This window comes from Ailuropoda melanoleuca, chromosome 12 (genome assembly GCF_002007445.2).
Source record: "Ailuropoda melanoleuca isolate Jingjing chromosome 12, ASM200744v2, whole genome shotgun sequence".
NCBI classification, from domain to species: Eukaryota; Metazoa; Chordata; class Mammalia; order Carnivora; family Ursidae; genus Ailuropoda; species Ailuropoda melanoleuca.
Genome location: NC_048229.1, coordinates 19,713,732 through 19,727,218, shown reverse-complemented (window position 1 = coordinate 19,727,218; position 13,487 = coordinate 19,713,732). Strand labels below are relative to the sequence as shown.

Below are 13,487 nucleotides of genomic sequence, written 5' to 3'. Positions count from 1 at the left end.
GAAGATAAACAGAGAAGTCTTAGTAGCAAGGGTTCTGGTTAGATGGATTTCACTTAATGGAGGGTTTTTGTTTATTTTTTTCCTTGGTATTGTAGTAGGTGTTTTTGGCTCTTATTTTGCACAATTCTGGGGGAGATGGGTTCGTTTAGTTTTTTATCCTCACTCCTGATGTTCCTAGATTCTTCTCTGTCAAATGCTTCAGGAGCAGACAGTTTAGCCATCCAACCGCAGAAGCTTTTGATCTTGGATGCACGCTCCTATGCAGCAGCTGTGGCGAACCGAGCCAAAGGAGGAGGCTGTGAATGCCCAGGTGAGGTGTGCGGTGCTTTGTTCCCTAACACTGTTCTTGTGAGTCGAGCCCAGGCCCAGCTGGGTCTTAGTTTTCAATTTGAAATGAATAGCAAACCATGTTCCTCAGCCTATCTTGAGAGAGCCAGAGCTGTTTGGATTCTTAACACTATAGTTTCTTTTCAGGGAAGAAATGGAGGAGGAGGTGCAGTGAAACCAAATAATCTTCCTTCGTAACCTTTAGGTGATAAAGAAAGTAAATCCTCCCCATAATAAGGCCTGTTCATGTTTGGAAGCTGCTGCTTTAGTGGCTCAATTTCTCAGCCTTCTAAAAGCTTTTTGTTGCCTTTGACAGTGGGTTTACTCATCATTGACCTCACAGAAAACTTCCCACATGGCTTCTACTTAGAAAACCTGGGGTGGAAATTGAAGCAGTAAATCCAGAACTCTAGCAGTGCACCTCTGTCCTGATCTATAGCGCCCCCACTGTTTGCTGACTTTCTCCAAGCAGGGACCCCTTCAGTGCCAGTTGTGTGCCGCTGGAGCAGGTAGAGGCTCCAAGCTCCTTATTCGGATGTGATCTCACCTGGAAATTAAAAGCAGTTGTATGAAGGTGAAATGTGAATGCATAAAATGCATTGTTCTGCCAGGTTCTTCTCAAAGAGATTCCAGAGCTACAAGTTAGATGCGACCCAAGAAGTCAACCTGGGGGAGATGGAAGGCTGTAGATCTTTTTCTTAAAAAATAAGAGCTTCTGTTTTATGTCTGTATCTTCACAAATCTAACTTTCCTTTTTGCAAAAACAGCTAAATTCAAGCACTGTTTTCCTCTCATAAAAGGACTAGACTAATAGGCATCAAAACATTGCAGTTTCATTAGCAACTATAATGGATTTGCTTTATAACTTCTTTACTGCTTTTAAATTTGGCCATGTGGGCTTTAAATTCAACATATTTTTGTTCTCTCTGTTGTTATTCTCTGCAGAGTATTACCCAAACTGTGAAGTCGTGTTTATGGGGATGGCAAATATTCATTCAATTCGGAGGAGTTTTCAGTCCCTGCGGTTGCTGTGCACACAGATGCCAGATCCGGGAAAGTAAGACCTTGACCTTAGCTTTATTTTTGCATTTTTTTTTTTTTAATGAGTTTGGAGGTGCCTTTTCTTCTGTTTCTTGGTACACTTCAGTTTTACTTTCAGTCCCTGTGGGCATTCTCCTTTCTGTGTTAGAAGCACAGTAGCACAAAGGAGATGCTGGGAGAAAGATCTAGCCCTTTGAGAGGTTTAAAGGTGTGGAGCACAAACAGATCTTAGTCCTCAGAAACCCTGCCGCCTTGTTTTTCCTGGGACCTCTTCTCTTTTACATTGGTTTTGGCTCATTTTTAATTCTTTGGTTTTTGACATCCTGTAGGTAACACTTATCTGCTCCCCTCAAGGGAACTGGTAGAATACAAGATAACTTAGGAGGAATGGTCTGTAAAACAAATATGGACAGATAAATATTTAAAAGCCCCTGTTTTACTATTTCAGGAAGCCAGAAATGGTGCCAGAGAAGACAGAATTTTCTCTTTTCTGGTGTTGGTGCTGGAGCCCATAGTTGTTTCCCTGGGTTCTGTTCAGTAGATCTGATCATATCAAGTTTTGCAGAATTCCTTGATTTGTTCAGTCAAATGGCTGCCTGAACCACTTGTACTAACTCCTAGTAGTAGTAAGTGATGAGATTCATCACAGTTGGAATCAACCCAGAGGATGAAGCAGTTGTCTTTGGGGAAAAAGCCTGACCAAAGAATGAGCCTGCTTCTCTCCTTTGGGAATTAGCAACTTGTGTCTGCTACACATTTACAGAAACCAGCCAGTAGTGCTCTCTTCCCCAGAGGTGGGGCGTAGAAGGAGCCTGGCTGAGGTCTCGGAAGATCTGCCACTAATTGTGTGACTTTGGCCAGGGGGCTTAATTACTATGGGTATCAGTTTTTCTATTTATAAAATGATGAAAGGGACAGAATCAGTACTACCTGATCTCAGATACCTTCTATATATTAAAATTCTTTCTTAAAAAAGCTCTTTTTTAAACCCAGAGTCAAAAAGATGTAATTGGCCCTCACCTGGTCCAAATGAATGTCTGCAGATTTTATTAAGGAAAGAGGTAATGTTTCCCTCTATTTGGCAGCAAATCATAAGCCTTCCTTGTGAGTCAAACGAAGCCCTGGTAGTGGTGATATCAGGTATAGTCAAGCCCCTCAACACTTGCTTGAGGCTGTGGAACCACAAACCTGATCACATTTTGGAGAAATTAGAGCTTTTGGGGGTGGGCATGTAGGGAGTGGAATCCATGACAGGGCACAGAAACAAAATGTCAACAGAGTTAAAAAATAAGTGTGATCAGCTTGTGATTACTTCCAAGGGGTAATTCTTGGGATCTGATACTTCCTGAAGGTCTTTTCAAAAAAAAAGTTTTTCTAGATCCCTGCTGAATCCAGTCTATGTTAAATCCAATAACACTGTGTAGCCATTGGTATACTAATTTATGTGAGTCTTCAGTCATTAGCTTGGGCTAACCCAGTTTCAGTCAATACAAATTCAAGACTTTAGTGGCAGGTGTTAGGGTGTGGGGAGCAGGTGCTGTTGTCTGCGTTGTTCTTGATTGTGGCATCTGGCTTACATCTCCTTATAGACATGTTTGTATGTGTGAGTTTTCTGTACTTTTTTTTTTTTTTTTAAGAACTTGTAGGGCACAGTTGCTGATCATTAAATATAAGTACCTAGTGTTCTACAATGTCGGAAGTGGCTTCATTTCCTTCAGAAGACTCCAGAAAGAACACTTTACTGGGGATATACCTACCATGGACTGAAAAATATTAAATATTAATTCTCAGAAACTAGCTGTAAGATTTTTGGAACAAAAATTCTATTAATTACTGTCCTATCTCTAAAGCTGTCTCTGTTGCATAGTAGGGCTTAAGCCTCATCTTTGTACGTGCTTTATAAAGACAGAAATTTGTTTGTTTTGGCAGTGCTTTATTTGGAGGGAAAGATCTTTGGGAATTGCTTTTTAATTTCACGGGTATTTGGCATGATGCAGTAAATCATAAAAATCAGCATTTCCTTATCCCCTTCTGTTTTATTTTTATAGTTGGCTCTCAGCCCTTGAAAGCACAAAATGGCTCCATCACCTGTCTGTGCTTCTGAAGTCCGCACTTCTGGTAGTGCACGCCGTGGATCGTGATCAGCGGCCAGTGCTGGCACACTGCTCAGATGGCTGGGACCGCACTCCCCAGATTGTGGCATTGGCTAAGCTCTTGCTCGATCCGTATTACCGAACCATAGAGGTGGGTGCATCCGAAGAGTAGGATTTGGTACATCAGTGTGAGTGGGAGAAACCTTGGAGGGTTTTATGATCAGTTTTGGTCTTGGTGGTTAGGCCTAAAGAAAGTGAAATTTGTTTTAAAATCGTTGCTCCTTTACCTTGAGCCACGTTGTGGTGGTGCCTCCCACAGTTCTTGTGCCTTTTAAAATGGAGCAGATTGTGGATAACAAGGTATTGAGAATACAGATATGTTTTCCTTTGCAGTCTATCTACTTGGAAAAGTTTTGGCTACCCCAGGAAAATGGGGCTACTGTAGAAGGATCTTGGCATGCTCAGTATGATAATGGGTCCGGATATCACTACAGTGTTCTGTGGAGAAAGAGCCCTACTCTGAAAGAACCACATGTTGGGTTAAAGATGTAAGAAAAGCCATAAAGGTCCCCCAAAATACATGTAAATCTGGGCTAGGGAAAGATACTAGAAACAAGGCTTTATAAGTACAATACGAAATACAGACATTAAAAAATAAAAAAAAAATTAGAAAAAATGTGGCTTTTATACTGTATAGTGAATGAAAGTAGACTGAAGAAAGGCTTAGATAAATGCTTAGTATCCTTTTGATGGTTACAGAATGGAGTTGAGGGAAGTGGGAAATTGCCCTAAGTGCATGTTCCATGGAGCCTTTGGCTGTGGGGTTTGGTCAGGGCCTCATGTTGCGCTTACTGGGAGGTTGTTAAAAGGTATTATTGCTGTTAGTCCCGACAGGCTCAGGACTGTTATAGTCTCCATAGACAAGTACACATGGTCTCTCCCGGGTGTTTCCCTGCAGGGTTTCCAGGTCCTCGTGGAGATGGAGTGGCTGGATTTTGGCCACAAGTTTGCCGACCGGTGTGGGCATGGGGAGAATTCTGATGATCTAAACGAGCGCTGCCCAGTGTTTCTGCAGTGGCTTGACTGCGTTCATCAGCTTCAGAGGCAATTTCCTTGCTCTTTTGAGTTCAATGAAGCATTCCTTGTGAGTTCGGGCTTGTAATTCTTCATTTTGGGGACCTTCTAAAATTATGGGGGTATCAATGCAAATTTAGTGAGCAAGTTTTCACATGAAACTATGCATTCTTTTAAGAATTTAATAAGGACCCATTCTTTCCCCAGTTTTAATTAAAAGCAGTAAGTGTGTGTTCAGTGAATGTAGGTGTGTTAGGTTTGCATAAAGTCTTTCAGTTGTTTTAAACTTAGCTTTTAAAGTAGATGATAGAAGTCTTAAATACTTAGAGAAATAATGGGGGTGCCTGGCTGGCTCAGTTGGTGAAATGTGTGACTCTTGATTCGGGGTTGTAAGTTCGAATCTCCTGATGGGTGTAGAGAGTACTTCAAAATAAAATAGAGAAATAATAGAATATCTTCTCCTTCCAATCCATCTGCCAACCCCTTGCCCCCCCCCCCCCCCCTGTGTCCCACACCCACTGCCCTCTTTCCTTTGACAGAGGACTCACTGTCCTTGCCCTATTCCAGCCCCTCCGTCCATTGCTGCACAGGCTCCCACTGTCTTTCCTCTGCTCAGCTGCATGGTGCCAGCGTTTCTCCTCTCTGCCTTTTGCATCCCCATATTTCCCTCTCTACCGCATCGTTGCCATTAGTACACAGACATGGTGTAGTGCCTCCCATCCCCTCAAAACCCTTTCTCAGCTTTGCACCTCTTACCAGCTATTAATCTCATTTCCTGTATCTCATCTCTACAGCAGAGTTCTTCAAGTCCTCTGCATTTACTGTCTCAAATTCCCTTTTTCCCCATTCTCTCTTAAACCCACTCCAGTCAGGTTCAGGTGTTCACCCTACCACTTTACCAGAGCTGTGACTTTTCATGTTGCTAATCCAGTGATCGGCTGTCTTCTCTTGTTGTTAAGTTTTTTTTTTTAATTGAGGTATAATTGACAATATAACGTTAGTTTCAGGTATACAACATCATAATTCTGTATTTGTGTATATTGTGAAATAGTCACAAGTAATTAGCTTCTATTGCCAAATTTTCTTTTCTTATGAGAACTTTTAAGACCCACTCTCTTAGCAACTTTCAGATGTGCAATAGAGTATTATTAACTATAGTCACCATCCCCAGGACTCATTTATTTTATAACTGGAGGTTTGTATCTTCGTCTTCATTTTACTCTTTGGCACTGTTTAATCACACCTTTCTTGAAACCCTTTATTCAGCTGACTGCCAGCACAAACTCTGCCTTCTTCTCTGCCTCACTAGCTGGTCCTTTTCGTCTCTTGTGCTGGTTCTTCACACCTTCCCAGTGCTGAATGTTGGAATGCTCCAGGACTCAGCCTCCAGGGTGCTTCTATATCTTACTGCTTCTCTGGGGATTTCATCCAGTCCGATGGCTCTGATTGCTATCCATGATTCCCACATTTATAATTATGTCTTCAGCTCAGATCTTTCCACTTAACTCCAGACTCAACTGTGACTGCTCAGTATCTCCATGTGGATGTCCTAATGGTATTTCATACTTAATGTGTTCAAAACTTGGTTCTTGATTTCCACATCTCCCCACCCCAAAATATAATCTTCCAGAAGTGTTTGGCCTCACCGGGTGGCAACTTAATCCTTCCACTTATTTAGGGCAAAAACTTGTATGGTGTGCTCAGCTCTCATCCTCCCCCTTTCATACTCCACATTCAGTCTGTCAGATTCTGTAGCTTTGCTTCCAGAATCTACCTAAAACCTGATTACTTCTTGCTGTCTCACCACTGTTCCCACACTGGTCCAAGTTACCACTGTCTCCTGCCCCAATTCTGGAGAGTCAACCCAGCAACTAGAGGGATTTTTTTTTTTTAAAGATTTATCTATTCATTTATTTTAGAGCACACAACCGGGGTGGGGGAGAGGGGCAGAGAGAGAGGGAGAGAATCTCAGACTCCCTCTGAGCGGCTTGATCTCACCACCTGAGACCATGACCTGAGCCAAAATCAAAAGCTGGCCACTTAACCGACTGAGCCACCCAGGCTTCCCTAGAGGGATCCTTCTAAAGCATAACTGAGACCATGTCATTCCCCTGTTCAGGAACCTCCAGTGACTTTCCATTTCACACAGAGTAAAAGTCAGTCCTTAAAATGGCCTGCAGAGCCATCCTAGAGGTTACCTGTCTAGATTTATTTCTTACCATTGCCCTCCTTGTGTGATGTCCTTCAGTTACACTGGCCTCCTCTTTCTTGGAAATTGCAAGCGCGTGCTCGCCTCAAGACCATTGTGCTGGCTGTTGCCTCTGCCTGGAGCGTTTCCCTCTCAGATACCCTCTTAACTTGCTCTCTCACTTCTTTCTTCCGCTGCCCTGGGTGTGCCCTGTCCCTCTCACCCTGCTGTATTGTGGTGCACAGCAGTGGTCACTCCTCCCCCACAGCTAGAAGAACCAGCTCCATCGGGGCAGGGGAGTTATCTGATTATTGTCGCCTATCCAGAACCCATAGAAATGTCTGGGGTATGTCAGATGCTCAGGAATGATTTGTTCAGTGAAAAGTTGTTTAGAAGTGTACTCCCAGTTCAGACTTGCATTGCACACTGACCTGCTCCTGTACCCAGGTGATATGATCTGTGGCTCTGGAGTGTGACTGTTAACTTAGGACTTCCCAGACTGGTTGCCAGGGAGGCCAGGGGGAATGGGGTGCCAGTGATCTGTCTTTGCTCTTGACTCAGGAATGCTAGGGGTTGGGGTTGGCACTCCACGGTTGGTGTTGTGAGGATACAGCTCTTCCATGGCTTATTTGGTTCCCCCATCCTTAGGGAGTGTGAATTTTGAGGTGCTCTCAGGAATGTTGGGGAAGGAGCCTCAGCAGGGCTACCCTTCCCTCAGAGAACATATACCCTGTTGCTTGATTTTGGACTCCCACAGGTGAAACTGGTGCAACATACCTATTCCTGCCTGTTTGGAACATTCCTGTGCAACAACGCCAAGGAGAGAGGAGAAAAGCATACTCAGGAGCGGACGTGTTCTGTATGGTCGCTGCTTCGGGCAGGCAACAAGGCTTTCAAAAACCTACTGTATTCCTCTCAGTCGGAAGCCGTATGTATCCTTCAGCCTTTCCTCTCTGATCAGCAGAAAGAATTTGGGGGTGGTGACATATGGGAGCCATTTTTGGTAGTGACTGTTTTCTCAAAGGCATCTCTGTTGTCTCTGGGTGGGTTGATTCCATTTTTTCCCATCTGTCCCGAGAAAGGCTTGTTTCCTGGTGCTGCTCTGACCTGCTTCTGACCAGTCTTTGCTCAGCGTGGTTTGATTTCATCCACGTCTCTATTTTGCCACTTCAGACAAGAATCTTTCCTGGCACCTCTGTCAGAGCTTAACCCACTCCTGGCATGTTCTGTCTAACAAATGGAAGGGGAACTGAAGTTGTCCCTTGGGTGCTCGAGATAGCTCAGAAGGAGCTGCCACCAGGCCCCCGGCACCCTTGCAGTGTCATCAGGCAATGATACGCACTGCAGCTCCTGTCTCAGAGAGAGAAAAGTGTGTGCGATACTAGCATGTGTGTCTGTGATTTTCTGCTCATATGGAGAACTGGCAGGCCCTTTAAGACTTTTTCTTCAGGGGCGCCTGGGTGGCTCAGTCGTTAAGCCTCTGCCTTTGGCTCAGGGCATGATCCAAGCGTCCTGGGATCGAGCCCCACATCAGGCTCCTTCGCTGGGAGCCTGCTTCTTCCTCTCCCACCCCCCACACCCCACCTGTGTTCCCTCTCTCGCTGGCTGTCTCTCTCTCTGTCAAATAAATAAAATCTTAAAAAAAAAAAAAAAACTTTTCAAAGGAACACTTTCTGTTAAGCAGAGGAAAGGAGGCATGCACATCTGTGTTGATACATAGTAATGTTCTTTTTGTTAGAATACATCTTAAATTCTAAAGAAGTCAAAATCAGAGGTTATATTGCTTCACTGGACTGTTAATATGCTTCTCACTACATTTAAGTAGTCAGAGAAAAGATTTACGCTAACTGCTTCTCACTTCACTGTGCCCGTTGGGGACGTCACAATACGGGAAAAAACTCCCTTCTTTTCACATGATTAATTTAAATGACCCTATAAAACAGGTTTGACAGATCTTCCGAAATGACTCACTTTTTCATATGAAGTAATAGCAACAAATTAAGCGGAATCAAAGTCATTCAATAAAGGGGACCTAAGAAGTAATTATGAAAAATAGATTTTAAAAAATCCTTTTAGATTTTTCATGCCCACAGGAGGCTCTCAGGTGAGAAGTGCAGCCGGTGCAGACCTGTTGGGTGTTCCAGCCTGGCGATTGTTTTTGACCCTCATTTCTAAAGACTTGTTGGGACTTGTTTAAATGTGTATCCCCACTGCTCTGTCCTCAGGTGCTGTACCCTGTGTGTCACGTGCGTAACCTGATGCTGTGGAGTGCAGTGTACCTGCCCTGCCCGTCCCCATCCACCCCCGTGGACGACAGCTGTGCACCATATCCAGTCCCTGGCACCAGCCCTGATGACCCACCCCTGAGCCGGTGAGCCCGGGGTTGATGCCGAGGCCTCAAGTTCTGCGTGGGTGTACTTCTGTGTTGGGGCACATCCGGGCATGGTTAGAGATCATGATGTTGTCTGGCTCCACACGTCTCGCTTGGATCTCTGAAGTTTTGTCAGGGAAGGTATAAGGGTTTCAGGCTTCGAGGCCATAAGAGCCTCATTTCCTGAAGCGCATGGGGCCCCATCACAATGCTGTTCTGCCGCATGCATGTTTCTCAGTGATGGAGCAAACCTCTGGGTTCTTCGTGACCCTCTGGCTTAAGTTTCAGCCACTGCTCTGTGCTCCTGCCTCTCTGCTATCATTTGTCTTTTTGGGGTTGAAAGTCAGATGCTGTCAGATGTTAGAAAGTTTGGCTTCGCCACTTGAGAATTAACTTTATTGAATTCAGACTGCCAAGTAATACATTAATTTAAAATTTTGTAATAGCAGAAAATCAGCAGTGCTACTTTCATTTGCCACTAGTGGAGAAAGAGAGCAGTATCATGAATGTTTTTTAAAAATAGCATTTGCTATTTGTTTATTTGTATGTACGGACACGGGGTAGGGTGGAGCGAGTGGGGTAGGTTGAGAGGAAATTTGCAGACTAGAGGAAGGGCCCATCCTGGAGCTTTTTGCCTTTCTGTCAGTCTGAGCCTCACTTTAGAGATGCCATGGCTCCTTGAATAGCTGTAGTGGACCCAATTATGAAACACCTGCCTGTTAAAACCGATTGACTCCTGCTTTCCTCTGAACAGCCTCCGATTCTCATTTCCCGCAAACTCCTTTTGTTTAGGCTACCAAAGACTAGATCATTTGACAATCTGACTACGGCTTGCGACAATACAGTGCCTCTAGCCAGTCGGCGCAGCAGTGACCCAAGTCTGAATGAGAAGTGGCAGGAGCACCGGCGCTCACTGGAATTGAGCAGCCTGGCTGGTCCTGGGGAGGAGCCCCTCGATCCTGACAGCCTGGGGAAGCCAACCAAAGTGCTGGGTGGTGCTGAGCTGTCTGTTGCAGCTGGAGTGGCCGAGGGGCAGATGGAGAACATTTTGCAAGAGGCCACCAAAGAGGAGAGTGGGATAGAGGAGCCTGCCCATAGAGGGGGCATCGAGATGCAGGAGGTCAAAGAGGAGGCTGTCTTAGAAAAGGAGATCAGGGTGAAGACCCCTGAGGGTTCAGCCATTATCTCTCCTCAAGGACCAGAACTGGGTGATGCTGCTCTGACGAACCATCCAGGCACCAGCCATTCTGTGCTCTCACAGGGTATTCCTGAGCAGCAGGGTGGGCACAGTGTTCTCCCCAGCTTTCTCCAGGAGTCCCCTGGGGGGGAGGATGCCCAGGAGGTCCCTGTGGAACAGCCCCGAATAGAAGCTATCACAGAGGCTAGGGAGGAAGTGTTTCTTCCAATCCCAGTAGATGCAAAAATTGGCTATGGTACCTCACAGTCAAGTTCTCTGCTGCCCCCCCAAGTCCCATTTGAGGCCAGAGGATCAAACACGGACAGTTCAATGGACATGTTAATAGAAGATCAAGTCAAGTCAGAAAGTGGGCCCGAAGGCCATCATAGACCTTCCTTGGTAAACAGTGGCTGGTTCAGTGGCAAGGACATGCTTCCTCAAGCCATGGAGCCCCGGCCTTCAGAGAAGAGCCTAGCTGAGAGGCCCCAAGTGGTATCTGTGGTACATAGGACTTCCCCTGGCAGCACCCACAGCCCAACGCATTCTCCTTGTGCCTTGCCTTTAGCTGAATGTAAAGAGGGGCTTGTGTGCAATGGTGCCCTGGACACCGAAAATAAGGCTTTAGAGCAGCCCCCAGGGCTTAGCACCCTCCAGAAGCACCCCACCCCCAATGGGCACTGCACCAATGGGGAGGCTGGTAGGAGCAAGGACTCGCTGAGCCGCCAGCTGTCTGCTACCAGCTGCGGCTCTGCTCACTTACACTCGAGGAACTTGCACCACAAGTGGCTGCACAGCCACTCGGGGAGGCCATCTACAACGGGCAGCCCCGACCAGCCTTCCCGCAGCCACCTGGATGACGATGGCATGCCTGTGTACACGGACACTATCCAACAGCGTCTGCGTCAGATTGAGTCAGGCCACCAGCAAGAAGTGGAGACCTTGAAGAAACAAGTACAGGAGCTGAGGAGTCGCCTGGAGAGCCAGTACCTGACCAGCTCCCTCCGCTTCAATGGGGACTTTGGGGATGAAGTGGTGAGTAGACCACGGTGCCTCCACAGCTGCCCAAGGAGAGGGCACACTGAGGCTGGGCGCTCTCTGTGCCCCGTGCACAGTGATTGGTACAGATTTCTAAAAGAATTGGAAAGGTCCAAAGTGGTCCTGTTGAGAGGCTGGAGATGAGCCTCAGCCATGTGAATGGCGGTCTGCCTGTTCTTTCCTGCCTTGCTTACTTGCCACAGGTGTCCTGTTGAGGCAGTTAGAATGAGGAAGAGTTAGCGCTCCGTATGCGGTTGGTCAGATCTCTTTGGAGAGAGGTTCCTGTTTTAAGAAAGGGCATGAATTTCTGGGCAGAATGACAGTAGGACAATGTCAAATACTCCTGTACAATTGTAATGCCTGTCCTACCTCAGTAGCTAGTAAGCTGACCCCCCCGCCCCTGCCCCCAAACACGGGCTATAGCCGTGAAGGTTTAGTTTAACTGCTGTTTGTACCTGCCCTGTGGCAGGTGATGGCAGGAGAAATGGGGAGAAGGGATTGGTTTCTGGCACTGTGGAGTTTGCGCTGATGGGGCCTGGTGGCTGGACGTGGGGCTGCGTGAGGGGGAGGGTCTCAGGGAGGTGCTCTCCTTGCTGGCTGGGTCTGACCCGATGTGTTCAGATACAAGCGGGAGCCTGGCTCTGAAGCACTCAGCGTACATTAAAGGCGGGCTCATCCAATGACTTTCAATTCAGACTGACTTCTCGGTATTTCCTTCATACTAATGATGGTTTCTCATTTTCCCAAAGAGTCCTTCAGAGAAAGGAGGACATGCCCAAAGCACTCAGTTTCAACATGCAGATGTAAGTGACAGGGTTGGATTAACAGACTCACTGGAGCAGCTGACACTCAGAGTTCACAGTCTATCCTGGTCATTTCTGTCCCACTCACTTCCTGGAACCCAAGGCCCATCTGTCCACTGCAGAGTCACTGCACACAGCCTTAGACCTGTGCATCTCTCTTCCACCTGAGTTCAACCCTGTCTCTTCACCTGCTCGACCCATTTCTTGATGACTGAGTCGCCAACAGATCTGGCAGCCTTAATACTCAGGCCCACCCAAAGTCCCCCAGTGCTCCCTTCTTTACCAAGCCCTTTCTTCTCCTGGGATGAGCCAGGTTCATTCTGTTCAGCTCTGTTTGTTTGCCAACAGACTTCAATCCCCGACTCGGAAAGCAATCTGGATCAGAACTGTTTGTCTCGCTGCAGCACAGAGATTTTCTCTGAAGCCAGCTGGGAGCAGGTGGATAAACAGGACACGGAGGTACAGGCTCAGCCCGTTCTGAGTGCCGTCCATGCAACTGTTTTACGGTTCTTTCCACCCCCATCCCTGTCCCATGCCCCTGGCCAAGGAATAACCTCATAGCACACTTAGCCTTGAGCCTCTCTGAATCCCCATCAAGCCTAGAATTTCTGAGCCAGGGAGACTCAGCAAGCTGGTCCTCTCTCCTCCTTGCCTCTGTGAACTGGAGCCTTGCCGGCTCTCGTAGCGACCCAGGGTGCTGCTGCCTGATACTGTATCTCAGGGGAGTTTGGAGTCCCCTCGAGGGAAACGATTTGGACGCCTTTCTTGTACTGCTGACATCAGCCTGCTGGGCTGGTGCCACCAGAGCCAGTATGGTCCTTGTGACTCTTGCTGCCCCCAGCATGGCTCTGCTGGCTCCAGCTGGATGGCCCATCTCCCGTCACTAACCTGGCCCCATCTGTTTTGCAGATGACCCGTTGGCTTCCTGACCACCTGGCTGCCCACTGCTATGCGTGCGACAGCGCCTTCTGGCTCGCCAGCAGGAAGCACCACTGCAGGTGCCGTTTGGGGGTGTGGTGGGGAGGGCCAGGGTTTGGAGGCTGGGGTTTGGCCCACAGAGCCTGCAGCTTGGAGAGATGCAGGCATCTGGCTGGCAGTGTCCCATCTGAGGCAGATCCTGGGGTCTACAGGACCCCAACTCATCTGTTGTGCCTCTGAAAGTGGTGTTTGCATTTGGTGGTCCCCCCCCCCTCCAGTTCAGAGTGATCATGGCTAAATTTTAGAATGTGCAAATGATGTCCCCTTTTGTTCTGTTTTGCTTCCTGGATTAGCAGAGCAGTAGCCACCACCCAGACTACCATTTCTTATTCCTAGAATACCATTTCTTCCCATTCAGCATGGCTGCTGTGAGCAAAAATTTTCCTGCTGCGGGCAGGGA

The 13,487-nt window shown here is 47.0% G+C and overlaps 1 protein-coding gene across 9 annotated transcripts in view; it reads left to right on the top strand.

The window, feature by feature from the left end:
• The window catches only part of MTMR3 (myotubularin related protein 3), a 139,130-nt gene that overhangs the window by 121,054 nt on the left and 4,589 nt on the right, over positions 1-13,487 (top strand). For 4 of the 9 annotated variants that reach the window (XM_011220194.3, XM_011220190.3, XM_034638119.1 and 1 more), the window contains 10 exons: positions 179-310; positions 1,273-1,384; positions 3,417-3,612; positions 4,420-4,605; positions 7,481-7,651; positions 8,949-9,094; positions 9,887-11,303; positions 12,056-12,109; positions 12,458-12,568; positions 13,019-13,107. In XM_011220194.3, coding sequence (XP_011218496.1) covers positions 179-310; positions 1,273-1,384; positions 3,417-3,612; positions 4,420-4,605; positions 7,481-7,651; positions 8,949-9,094; positions 9,887-11,303; positions 12,056-12,109; positions 12,458-12,568; positions 13,019-13,107 — 2,614 coding nt within the window. The remainder of the gene's footprint in view (positions 1-178; positions 311-1,272; positions 1,385-3,416; positions 3,613-4,419; positions 4,606-7,480; positions 7,652-8,948; positions 9,095-9,886; positions 11,304-12,055; positions 12,110-12,457; positions 12,569-13,018; positions 13,108-13,487) is intronic. The other 5 variants (XM_011220196.3, XM_011220195.3, XM_011220198.3 and 2 more) reach the window with 3 other exon arrangements.